Raw genomic sequence first — 12,376 nt, 5'->3', positions numbered from 1 at the left:
GCATCAGGTTCAGTGTGAGTGCTGGGTGAGGGTTAAAGTGAAGGGAGAGAATGAGGAGTGAGTGGTCTGAATGCAGGGTGCATTACCAGACACTTGAAGTAACTCAGCATGTTATTGATGGCAGCATAGGGTTTCAAATGTGTTAAACTATTGCTATTATGACAGTAACCAGGGATCAGGGTAGAGGAAATAATGTGCTGATCCCTCAACAAACTTCCAGTCTTATGATTAGGGTTGCCAGCTCAGTATTTTGATGTCACAGATGGTATAAAAATAAGCAGTCACCTAAAGGTGTATTTTCAGCACTTGTCTGAGCATACTTTGAGCAGCAAATATAAATAGAAAGAACTTTTAATTGTTTTCTAGAGCTGCCTGAATGATCCATGACTGATAACAAAAGGGAATAAAGACAGAAAAGTAACATTAAAAATTAATACAAACTTCTTATTTATAACCATATTTAGCAATTTGCAGGCTGTTTAAACAACACATGGCTGGCTGGCATTTTGCGCGCCTGCCAATTTAATTTTAAAAGAAACTTTCAGGGACGTTTTAGGGATTTTGGAGGCTCTGGGCCAAATGTATTTTGGGGGCTCCTGTTTGGACCAGCTTTGATTTTATGATCCAGTCTCCGCTCTTTCATGCCTTCTTTGGTCAAATACTAAATGTGTGAACATCTAATATTCAGGGATAGTGAGGTGTGTTTTCAGTATGTAACACAACAGCATTTCACTAATATTACTGAAAATAATCTCTGTCACACCCTCCCATTTCTCATATGTGAGGTCTTGTATTGTGCTAAAATAAACTTTTTTAATGGATGTTGCATGACACAAACACATTTTGTCTGCAAAATGTCTGTAATAGACTCTTACACGTTAAAAATGAATAACAGTAACATTCTATTTACAATATTGTGTTTAAAAATGATTTAAGGTAATGAGGACAAGACTCTGTTGAACAGCGCTGGCGCTTTCAACACCCCCCGCCCCCCACCACCTCCCACCCCCTTTGAAAGGCTGGAGCCCATTTGCCCTTGCCTTAAAACTTCTATGGAAACTTTGTATCCTTTCTGTGAAGAGCTAACTCTCCCAGGAGGGGGTTAATTCATACAGCTGAAATGCTTCAGCTGCAGTGGGAGGCAAGGGGTCTCGTCTAAAACTGAAAGCGTGTCTGTTTGTTTCTTTTCTTCTGGTTTTAGCAGAGGAGACTCCTTGCCTCCCACTGCAGCTTGAGCATGTCAGCTACGAATTAACCCCCTCCTGGGATGGACGCAGGAAACAAAGATAAGTTTGGTGTAGAGTGCGCCCCCCCCTGGGATGGTGGCGCGCCCCACAGATTGAAGAACTCTGCTCTAGTAGTTCCAGTACCAGGCACTGGAAACTGGGAATGTTCTGAGATGTTCTGCATGGGTCCTTTTGTTCTGCAGAGTGTGTATCTGTCTTATGTCCTTACACCGCTCCTCACAGTCAGGACTGGTTCCGGACAAGGAAATGCTAGACAGTCGTGCAAAACCTTAACAGTACCTGCCCTGGGGTGACGCAGGACTCCTTCTCCCCTTGTTGGGGAAAGATCCAATATTTATACTCTGGAGTCTCAGCGAACCCGCTGAGAGAGTCCACAGCGCCTAGGGAGCCACTCACAGTTGAGGTATGGTATGGCAAACCTTGCCAAAGCACTCCCTCTCCCCTTGTTGGGGAAGGATCCAAAATGTAGGCCTTGGAGTCTCAGAGACCCCTCTGAGAGAGTCCACTGCGTTTAGGGAGCCTCTTGCAACAGAGATGGGGAAATTATACTACTTCCCCTGGGATCACAGTTTACTGGACTTTGAATGCAGCTTTGACTCGTCTACCGGTTTGTATCCCAGTCATCCTCCCTCCCCCCTCTTTCCATGCAGTGTTCTATCACCCTTCCCTCCTCTTCCCCTCCTCCATTCTCTCTACTTCCCCTGCTCTTACCCCCTCCTCTCCTGAATATCTCCTCTTGCCTGCTTTTTCCCTTACGTATATGCCCTTTTGTTTGTCTCGACCTTACTTGTCACTATGTTGCCAGGCTCTAATAACTATGTAACCTTTTGTAACGATGTAACCTGCAACTATGGTCTGATACTCATGTAAAGCGCTCTGATACCTCCGGGTCTAGCCAGTGCAATATAAAACTTTTAAAATTAAATAAAAATAAATAAGGAGGTGGCGGTGGGGGCAAATTTTTACTAGAAGCCTTAGAAGCCAGGAGGACAGCCACTGTACTTTTGCACAGAGATGTATAAAGCATTGAGCTGGCCATCCTTACATCAGACGTGCATCTAAATTTACAGGGGGGTTGTGTTAGGAATTATCTGCATTCCCATTTTTAAATTAATTCTAACACCAGCGGGGTGGGGATAGTGAGGGATGTTTCTGGGTTCCACAAATATAAAAGTGCTCCACATATGTAAAAAGATTTATTTACCATTTATAAGATACTTTTAATCAGGTACAGTGTGAACTGATTCCTTCACAGTTAATTAAGTCCAGCAGTCACGTCACGTCATGTATTGTTTTCTCCTACCAAGTGCTAACAGGTTCAAGTCTTACAATAAGTGTTATATTCCCTTAACATGGAGTCTTGCCCTTCAATGTGTTTCTTTCAATGTGGATAGTCTTAGGAGCAAGTTTCTAAAGATTATGGCAGCTGTACACCCTCCTCGGGCACGGGGTCAACGTTGTTTTTTCTTAAGGGATGTCTACGTTTTTCTTTAGTTTCTATAGATTTCCTAAACTCACCAAGGCTGAAGCATGATGATAAAACATTCTCTAACCACACTTTCTGATACTTCATTTACTTTCTACTAGCAGGGAAATAGTGCATAGGTGAGCTGAAAAACAGTTGTTTTTTAGCTATTCAACCTTCCAGGTTCCTACAGCATGGAGGGTAATCACAATACTGGAATAGTTCGTATTTCCTCTTTTTATCTGCAGCTCACCTTTGCTTTCTCATGAAATCCACCGCGGCATCCTTTTCCGCGAGACTTTTTCCTGCATCTTTAGTTCTAAATGCAAATTCCTGTAATTTCTTTGCAAGATTGATATAGATGACTAAACATCATCAGGTTTCTTGTTTATTGATTTAAAGCCTTTTCCTATTTATTCATATTAATTACCAATAAACGTAGCATAACAGACATATGGAATGAATAATGTCAGCCGGTGAATTAATAAATAGCATTTTTCCTAATAAAGCGTGATTGAGGATCGAGTCTGCCTAGCTGAGTAAGTATCGAAATGGAGTAGAAAAGGGGTGTTGGTCTTGGTTGGTGGCTTTTAAGGTTGATCTACTCCTACACAGAAATAACGTGTACCTGGGACCTAACAGAGAAGGTTATAACTACCAAGAGTCAGAAAACTGAATTTTAGAAAAAGATGGAAAGGAGGGCTCTGTTTTTACATTTCAAAGTTTTTTTTATACCTTTGGTTTCACATTTAACTGTTCACTCTGCTTTGCAGATCCAAATCTTTAGAGGAACAATTACCCTGCATAGCTTCTCCTCCACCTCCAGAGCATGGAAAACTCCACAAAGTCTGCGCCCAACCGTTTGGGTTTGTTCAGGCAACGGAACTGTAATGGCTGCTAATGGGCATAATAGCCAGCTTTGATGTGTGGGCTCGATTGCCCAATATTCTCAAAGCTCGAATCCTGCCAAGCCCACCTACCCTTGCCACTCTAGTCCCTGAAACTAACATCCACCAAGGGTAAATGTACCGCTCTGCAGCTTTTTATGTACACTTGTTCTTCTTGCCAACAGGCAGAACCCAGCCTCTGTCAGAAGCTTGAAGTGTAGGACTGCCATTGTACCTTTGTTTCCCAAATGTGTATAATCCGCTCAATGGTACTATGTAATATTTGTACATCACAGGGCTACAATAATAGGCCAAACGGAAAGCTCAGAAATATCACATGCTGTAAGGGAGCTCAACCTAAACTGTTGCTTCGTCAGTCAAAGTAGCTTCTAATTAACCAGTAGGCAGGTTTTCGCCCGAAACATGCATTCATACAACTTTTATCTATACCTCAATGCATGGGTGAAAATTATTCATAAACTTCTACAAGGGTTAGCAAGCGTATGATAAACTATAATGGGAAATTCTTTCAGAGCAGGCTCCAGTGTCATCACATACTCAGTGTGAAGCCTCCTGCATATACTTCAGAGAGAGCCATCCGTGCCAGCAATGAAGTCCAAGGACCTGCACATTTCTCTCCAACATTACAAGGCATCTCTCAGCATCAGCATCGGTTGGAACAGCGACATTTGCACTTGCTCAGCTACTGACTATTCACCTATAACTTTGCACCAAAGGTCATACACAGAGCTGGGCGAGAACCAATGCATCTCTTGGTTAGGAGGAGACCCGAAGCGGTCATTCGATGCTACATGTGTTTTTATCTTTGGCCATCAGGGTAGCCTCAACGCATAATGTTCGGTGTTTTGACTGATCATATTACCCATCGCCGGCTACATGAAGCCAACTACACTCTCCCAGATAGTTGTTCAACCTATCATGAGCAAATAAGGTGCCTTTCTAGAAACACATCTGGGGCAGCTTCCTAGACCAGTGTGCCAGAAAGATGTAAGATAGGACCAATGGGGACACTTAAAATGAGTGGGCAAAATCGAGAATATTCCAATGCATTTTTGGTCTAGATCAGTATCCTATTTCATTTGTTATCCGACATAGGCCCTTCGCAGCTTCTCTCCCACTTAGCTTTGTCAGTATCTGTCATAGGCGATCTCCATACAGTGCCATATAAATAGGGACCACAACAGGCGTCCCCTTTTTGTCAGCGATGAGCTCCACAATTGTTCCCGGTTCTGGGGCTCTACCCGAGAACCCATTTTGTCTGTCTTCTGCCACCCTTGACATTCTAGTGTGCAATAAGACATGTTCTACATACATTCCCATCTGTACCTCAACTACTTCAAAAGCGTGAAGCATCTTACCATCATATATATATATGGCCCACCCATACACATCCATTGACAGTCCAGCCAGATATTCTGGCCTACAGATGGAATTTGCTACATTTTCACAGTCCCCGTTGTGGAGCTTGACATATAAAAGGAGTCCTCCCTATAACCTTTTTGAACACTGTGGCCTAAATGTATCAAGCCTTTTGCGATTCGTTAAGGATAACGAATCGCAAACGGACATTTTGCATCTTTTGGGATGTATGAGAAATTAGCAAAATAAGGAATCGCAAAAAATTGCAATTCCTTATTTTGCTTAAGCATTTAAGGAATCGCAATTTTGCGATTCCTTAAATGCCATGTATGAAACTTTTTTACATTGCGAATTCAGGTTAAGGAAATAAAGATTAATAAGGAATAGCTAAAAAAAAGCGATTTTTTACATACATTCCATTTTGCGAATTCTAAATAGGGATTCGCTAAAAATCGCTATTTAAGATTCGCAAAATGGAATCTTGATACATCTAGGCCTGTGTCTCATGTTTGTGCCATCAGGGAAATCAATTAATGTGCTCTCCGACACATTATCACTGGTGAAAAGAACAGACATCCAAGTTCTCCTAGCCATGTTCACACTACAGGACAAGACCTAACATCAAATAAATATCACGAGTGCACTGTAGAAAATTCGAAAAATCTAATTGCACTTGAAAATAATGGCCAAAAATGTTATTTGTGTTTATATATAAGAATCCAGGTGAAATGAATACATCATCACAATCCGTTGCATTAGCACAACGAGTTTTAACTGCTCACTGTTTGAATTTACAACAGTCCTTCTCGAAATAAATATTAGAAAGATCACAAAAGCCAAGTTGCGTAAAACTCACCTAGTGGAAGGGCAAAGACATTTGGAAGCGTTCGAGTGCAGTAAAACATCATGTGAAATTGAGAGGCGGTTATCAGGCAGAAGAGTGTTGCTACTGTTGGTCCAAACATCCGTCGAACTTGTTTCTGTAGCTTCCAGAGTGCATAAATGACACTAAGTCCCAGCATTCCCCTTGCTTTTGAGGGATACAGAGGATAGAATGGCATAAAAAAAGAGATATACAATTGTACCACACGAAAACATTTAGATATTTATGGTGTAGGAGTAGGTATATAAAACATTGCCCTCTGCCATCACATATGATGGCAGAGGGCAATGTTTTATATACCTTGATATTTTGTAAACATAAAAAAATCCTATTTTGTTGCAAATACATAAAAATGTATGTTTCTTTCTTGCTAAACTGGATATTGCGACTTATTTTCATGTTTAACTTTGTTTCTTTACTAGGAATTCAGATGAAACAATGTCGATTCAAGTGTAAAACAAAACGATGTCAAGATAAAAGATGCGATCAAATTTATCCACATAAAACTCAATAAAGAACTTAAACAACTCAATTGAAAGAAATGTATAGTCTAATCAGGGACGAACAGATACAGTATAACTAGCATCTACTATAATCTGCCACCAAAGTGCTTAAAATGTGTTTCGTCCCAAAGGTCAAGCAATTTACATCTATGTTATTTTAAGTGAAACACAAGCGCAGCCTACTTAGCCATTGATTACGTGTGTCGCAGAGTAAACTTGTTCATTTTTGCTGACCCGGCATTACCGGGTGTCCCAGTAAATCGGATAACAGGAAAATAACAGGGATCACAAGTATTGGGGATTAACATGCAGGAATTGGTGTTTCTGTGTTTATTGGACCTGGGCCCCTCTGTAGGGTCACCCCCAAACCTTTTGCATTCACCCCTCCTGTTTGCTGAATTTGTTCGTGTGGGATGTAGAACTCTTTGCACTTTACCACTGCTGGCCAGTGCTAAAGTGACTGTGCTCTCTCAACTGGCTTACACCTAATTGGCACATTTAATTTGCTTGAAAGTCACTAGTAACAGGTACTATATGTACAAAGGGCATGCAAATTAAATGTTACTGTGGGCCTTCAGCACTCATTGTGCCACCCACTGAAAGTAGCCTTTTAAAACATGTCTGATCCATGCTGCTGCAATAAGTGCAAGGGCAGTGAGAGAAATAAAGGGCAGCAAGGTCTATATCAGAGAAATTGACTAGTCACAGATTATGAGAGTATTTGAATGATTTACTAAAGTCTTTAAGAAAACAAATTAAAGTGGGTCCACGTCTTACGACTATGTCACACATTCAGATTAAACCAGACCTTGCAGGACTAGGATGAGGTATGAGTCTCATGTAAATAATCATAACAAATCCAGCACACCAACGGCTATTAAGAGGATGGGCAACTGTGAGATCTCGACTGGTAAAGAGACTAACACGCAAACAGAAAAAGGCACAGAAGCATAAGAGAACAAGAGGGAAAAGTCTAGATGAATGGTTCTGAACTAAAAGAAAAGGAAAACAGGGTTTCCACTGTGGCAAAAAGCATACAATAATAGTCTCCCGAGTCTTTTACACATGGCATGTCAACGAACAGACTGTAGCCTTAGATAAAAGTATGAATGTCAGGGATACAGTAAGTGTAGTGCAGCACGCACTAGCAAAATAATGCTTTCATTTATTGAATAATTTTATAGCATGCTGCTCATTGTCTTGTGATTGATAGAATGCAGAGAACACAGTTTAAGGCAAATTCTGTCTATAGGTCTGAAAGCTTTTGTAGCATTTTTACAAGGCCTTTGTAAATAACACTTCAATTGTCTAAGTATGTCATGACTTGAGCTGTAGCTATCTCCAAGTGACGTGCGGTTTAAAAACAAGGGAGGATTTTACCTTGTAATGAACACTGTACGATAATGCCCTTTCCCACCACTTTGATTTGGGGACTGGAGAGAGTTGAATAGTACTCCCAAGAGGTATGAGGTATACTTAGGTCAGCAGACCATTCCAAATAGGGAACCACAACCTGCTTCGCGAAGAATAAGACGATCACTCTTACCTCCAGAGGAAATGAGCTTGTCTAGAATATGTGAAAAATTAACATAGTGATGCTGGGCTTGTTTACAGTTTTTTTCTCCAATGGGATGCTGAGTTCACCAGCATACATTTGGAACTTCGCTTAGTACTACTCCAGCAGTTGTGCCACGGGGCGTGCATAGGCATTTAGGAAGAGGAAGGAAAAAAGTGGCAATTTGCTTGTTGCCACGACCAACGGCTATTCCAATGAATTGATATCAACCTAGAAGCGGGAGTTAGATTTGATTTATTAGAGAAGATCAGGGTACTCTGGTGCATTCCTCAAGCCTTGTCTGCAATACTCTTATGGTCTACTGCCTCACAAACTGCCAATACAGGGCCCGAATCACAGAGAGCCTCCACAGTCATGGCGGAGGCTCTGCAGCTGTGGAGAGTCTAAGTACATGTGGTGGAATCTCCGCAACGAGAATTCTCATTGCCGAGACTCTGCCACGACTGCAGAGGTTCTTTGTGAATCGGGCCCACAGTTCAGTCATGGCCTGCATGTGCTGTCCCAAACAACCCCAGCTAAGGGCAGGAAAACACTCATATAAATGTGGTTTGTTTCTGCCTACCTCAGGGTCATGGCTTTAGGAGAGAAGAAATAGCCCAGTTGAGCAACACCTGGTGTTTAGGACTGGCTCAATCAATACGGCTCACTAAGCAGTCTTCAAACAAATCTGCTTTACAGAATATTTAAGACTGGTGAGTGTTACCTGCTCCCAGTGGGGTGAATGAATGAAGCAGAGTGGTGTCTGGTCTTGTCGGTCACTTACCTATGTATTAGCTCATGTATTGCTCCATGATACACTGCCCTTCTTAGAAAATTCCCAGTGGAGAGACACTTAAAAACATCTACACGCCTTCTTCTTTAAAGCAACCAACATAAAATAATATCAGCCAGAATCAACATTCACATAAGGAAACTTTAACTGTAATTGAAGTTTCTGATTTCCATAGTTTACTTTTCAGGACTACTGGTAGTGCTTTACAGTATGTTCCAAGTTTGTTAATTTTAACGCGTTTATGTGTGGATGGGGTGGAGCTTTTCTCAGCGCTTACAAACAGCTGCATTTTGGGCTGTTTCTTATGTATTTTGATGTACATCGTTCGTTTCATAAGTACATCAATTGTATTGAAACAGAGGGCTTCATCAACCTTATCTGTAATCCAGCTGTCCTCCTAACCCAAACACAGCCCTGTATCTCCTACCACACATAAGAACCTAAACACAGCAACCTCCTACCCTACAAACCCAACACCCATTTCGATATACTGCCAAATCCTATCCACCAGTCATACCACTTATACCTGGCATCATTCAGGAGTGCCTACATTAGTTCTGCAAAGTACACAAAAGGTGGTGGACGGAATGCCTGAATTGATCTTAGCCACTGGACATTATTCGGGCCCACATCGCAGTCCATCGTTATTTGGACCACGATACTAACCCAATTTGGACCCAGTAATTTGCAAATCAATCAATCAATCAATCAGAAACTTTATTCGGTCATTACGACCATTAAAGTGCAAGTGTGTACAGTACAATAAATAATATTCGATATTATATATATTGCCATTCTACCTTGTGTAGACAAAGTTAACTGTGAGATCAGGAAGTACCAGTTTCGTATAAAAAGTTAAAAATGCAATTTAAAAGCGGAGAATGAACTAAAAAGAAGGGCTCTCACACGTTAAGACCCCAATAGGGTTGCATGAAAGTGCAAGTGTGTACTGTGCAAAAATACAATGTTACACACGTGACGATAATACATTGTGAGCACAGCATTCATTGTTCAATCAAATTCCTCTGCCAAGGTGGAGCAACTAAACCAACGAGTAAAAACAGCAATTTGCAAAAAGCAGTACGTGGATAACATCATGATAAAAAGTGTCATAGATGATCCATTTACATGTTCGTAATAACGTAAAGGCTTTACAAAATACTATTGTAATAAAGAAAGATCAAATATAACTGTGGACTAGCGAATAAACAATCAATAAAAGATCTAAAAATGTGCTTTAGCTGTTTTGTAGTGCATGTCTACTAATGACCCATATTTTCCCCAAGAATTTGGCCACTGCACAAACTACTAATGGCCTCGAGTCAGATTTTAGAATACGTAATGCTTCCTGGTGGCATCGAGTTCACATCAACCTACAAACAGGAGCTAGCCATTTAAGTCTCGGAGATTTGTATTGAGGACAGGCAATGAAAATGTGCTTGATCGTCTCTGCAATCCCGAGGCAACAATGGCAGTTATATGATGCGGCAGAAGGTCCCCACTGCAATTCCACTGTGAATGATTTCAGAGGAAGGGAGCCAAATCTAAATTGAATATATAGCTTTATGTCATGCAGGGCAGTGATGATCTCCATGTATTGCTCGTAAGCACCTAGCAACTTGAACTCCATAAATTCTAGTTGGAGGCAGCCTCCTATTGTACGGGTAACAGTTCTCTGTGCCACCCAATTCCAGTAATGGGTCTTAACTTATTCTCTGCTAAGTAATAAACTGGGGTGAGGCACGTCCCACAAATTCCCCAGGCCTATAAAAGTAAGCAGTTTCTGGATTTCTGTAAACCACCCAATTTTTTTAAAATGATCATGTGTACGGACATCTTCAAAGGTGACTGCATAGTGAATACGCTCAGGTGTTCGTTTTAGGCGCAGCTAGAAAAGAAGGGGGCGAAGCCAAGACTTGTCCACTATACTGGTTCTACCCATATCTATCCTTAATGGGAGAAGCGTGGTGCTCTGGGGGAGAAAGCAAAGTGACCTCAAGATCTTATTTTCTGTGCGGAGGAGGCCCTCTAGATTGTCAAACCCACAGATTTCAGCCCTACACTTAGCTGAACCTACCACCTTCTGATCATATATCTGGAGAGGAGTTGCAATTGGTCTAGTTTGTGAGGCCCTATGTTCCTTAATCAGCGCTCCAGAGGTATTCTCCGAGAGGGTGACATCCAAGTAATCAAAAGTGTCCACTCTCTCCAGAGATGTCCCTTGCAGCAGTAGTTTGATTCTGAACGATTTGTGGGGTCCATCAGCATGAGCTTGGTTTTTGAAGTGTTAACCTCCAATTCTCTCATTCCACAGAAAGGCATGAAGCGGTCACGTAGCAGTTGAAGGCAACTGGGGGTCTTAGAAACCAGAAGCGTATAGTCCGTGAACAGTTGTTTTTTAAGACCTTCTGTGCACCATCAATTAGGCTAAACGGCCTATAATCGGAGGGCAGTGAATGATCACCCTTATTAAAGCCCGGAATAACCTCTGCTCCCATCCACGTCGGAGGTATTGAGGACCCACCAGCGATTCCATTCGCTAGTCTCCAGATGTAATTGGACCAGTTGGGAATGTCGATGAGAAAAACATCACCGGGTACACCATTGGGACCCGAAGCTTTGTTTTTAACTATAGTGCTTACACTTTGCGTTATATCAGCTAAGGAAAATAGTTCGCTATTGGACTGGATGCCAGTAAAACCCATCAGAGAGATTTTAGTGTCCGTCACACCAGATCCCGAATATACTGAAGAAAAGTGGTCGAACCAGGCTGCCGCTACAATGTTGTTAGTTGGCGGTCTAGGTCTTTTAGCATCTCCCCTGGTGACTAGCAACCAGAACTGTTGGGAATCTTTCCTTTGGCAGGCATCTCAGATCTGTAGCCATCGGTTCTCAGTCCACTCCTTTTTTGCTTTTGCCTGCGCTGCCTTGTAGGATCTCCTTGCCAATCTTATGTCTGCTGCATTATTTGCTTTAATCACAGCTACCAAATCTGCCCGTAGTTTCTTACACTTTTGGTTAAACCAGGAAGATTGGGAGCTGCCAGATGACATCTTGTGATAGGGACTCAGCAGTCTGAAGTAGGAAGCTAAATGTACGAAAAGAGATGTGTGGATGTCCGTAATCGTTGCAAGATCCTCCCGCTGTTCGGATATATTGTAGAGCTTGCTAATGCTATCTAGAAGAGTTTGCATTATGGCTTCAAGCTTGGTGGTGTCGATTGCAACTCGTGCCCATTTAAGGGGCCTGTTGTCATTTGTTGGGGATGCCCTCCTCAGATGTAAGCTTTGTGCCAGAAAAGCTACTGTTCTTAATCCATGATGTCATGGCGAGCTCGAGAGGGTTGTGGTCGCTGTCTATGGTCGTCCCGACTACCATATCCAACACTTCAGGCTACAGTCTCAAATCTATCAATATATAATCGATTTGGCTCATATTCACAGTTCTGTTGAAGGTGTTGGCCCCCATCCTGTTGGATTTGGTACGTCCATTCGCTGCCCTTAGCCCATGCTCGAGGGTCATGGCTTGGAGCTGATTGGCTGTCTGCATTCATTTTTTCATAGGTGGTAAATCAAGAGAAGGGACACACCACAACTGATCTACCTGGTCACTGTTGGTTACATCTTCTGAGTCCAATGATTCAAAAGTGACGTTGAAGTCTCC

At 41.9% G+C, this 12,376-nt stretch overlaps 1 protein-coding gene across 3 annotated transcripts in view; it reads right to left on the bottom strand.

Annotated features, from left to right (window-relative positions):
- Positions 1-12,376, bottom strand: part of ALG12 (ALG12 alpha-1,6-mannosyltransferase) — a 152,343-nt gene that overhangs the window by 64,537 nt on the left and 75,430 nt on the right. For all 3 annotated transcript variants that reach the window (XM_078679560.1, XM_078679568.1, XM_078679576.1), the window contains exon 4: positions 5,836-6,009. In XM_078679560.1, the coding sequence (XP_078535686.1) occupies positions 5,836-6,009 (174 nt within the window). The remainder of the gene's footprint in view (positions 1-5,835; positions 6,010-12,376) is intronic.

This window comes from Lissotriton helveticus, chromosome 1_1 (assembly GCF_964261635.1).
Source record: "Lissotriton helveticus chromosome 1_1, aLisHel1.1, whole genome shotgun sequence".
NCBI classification, from domain to species: domain Eukaryota; kingdom Metazoa; phylum Chordata; class Amphibia; order Caudata; family Salamandridae; genus Lissotriton; species Lissotriton helveticus.
Note: the sequence above shows the minus strand (reverse complement) of the source record. Positions and strands in the feature narration are given on the sequence as shown.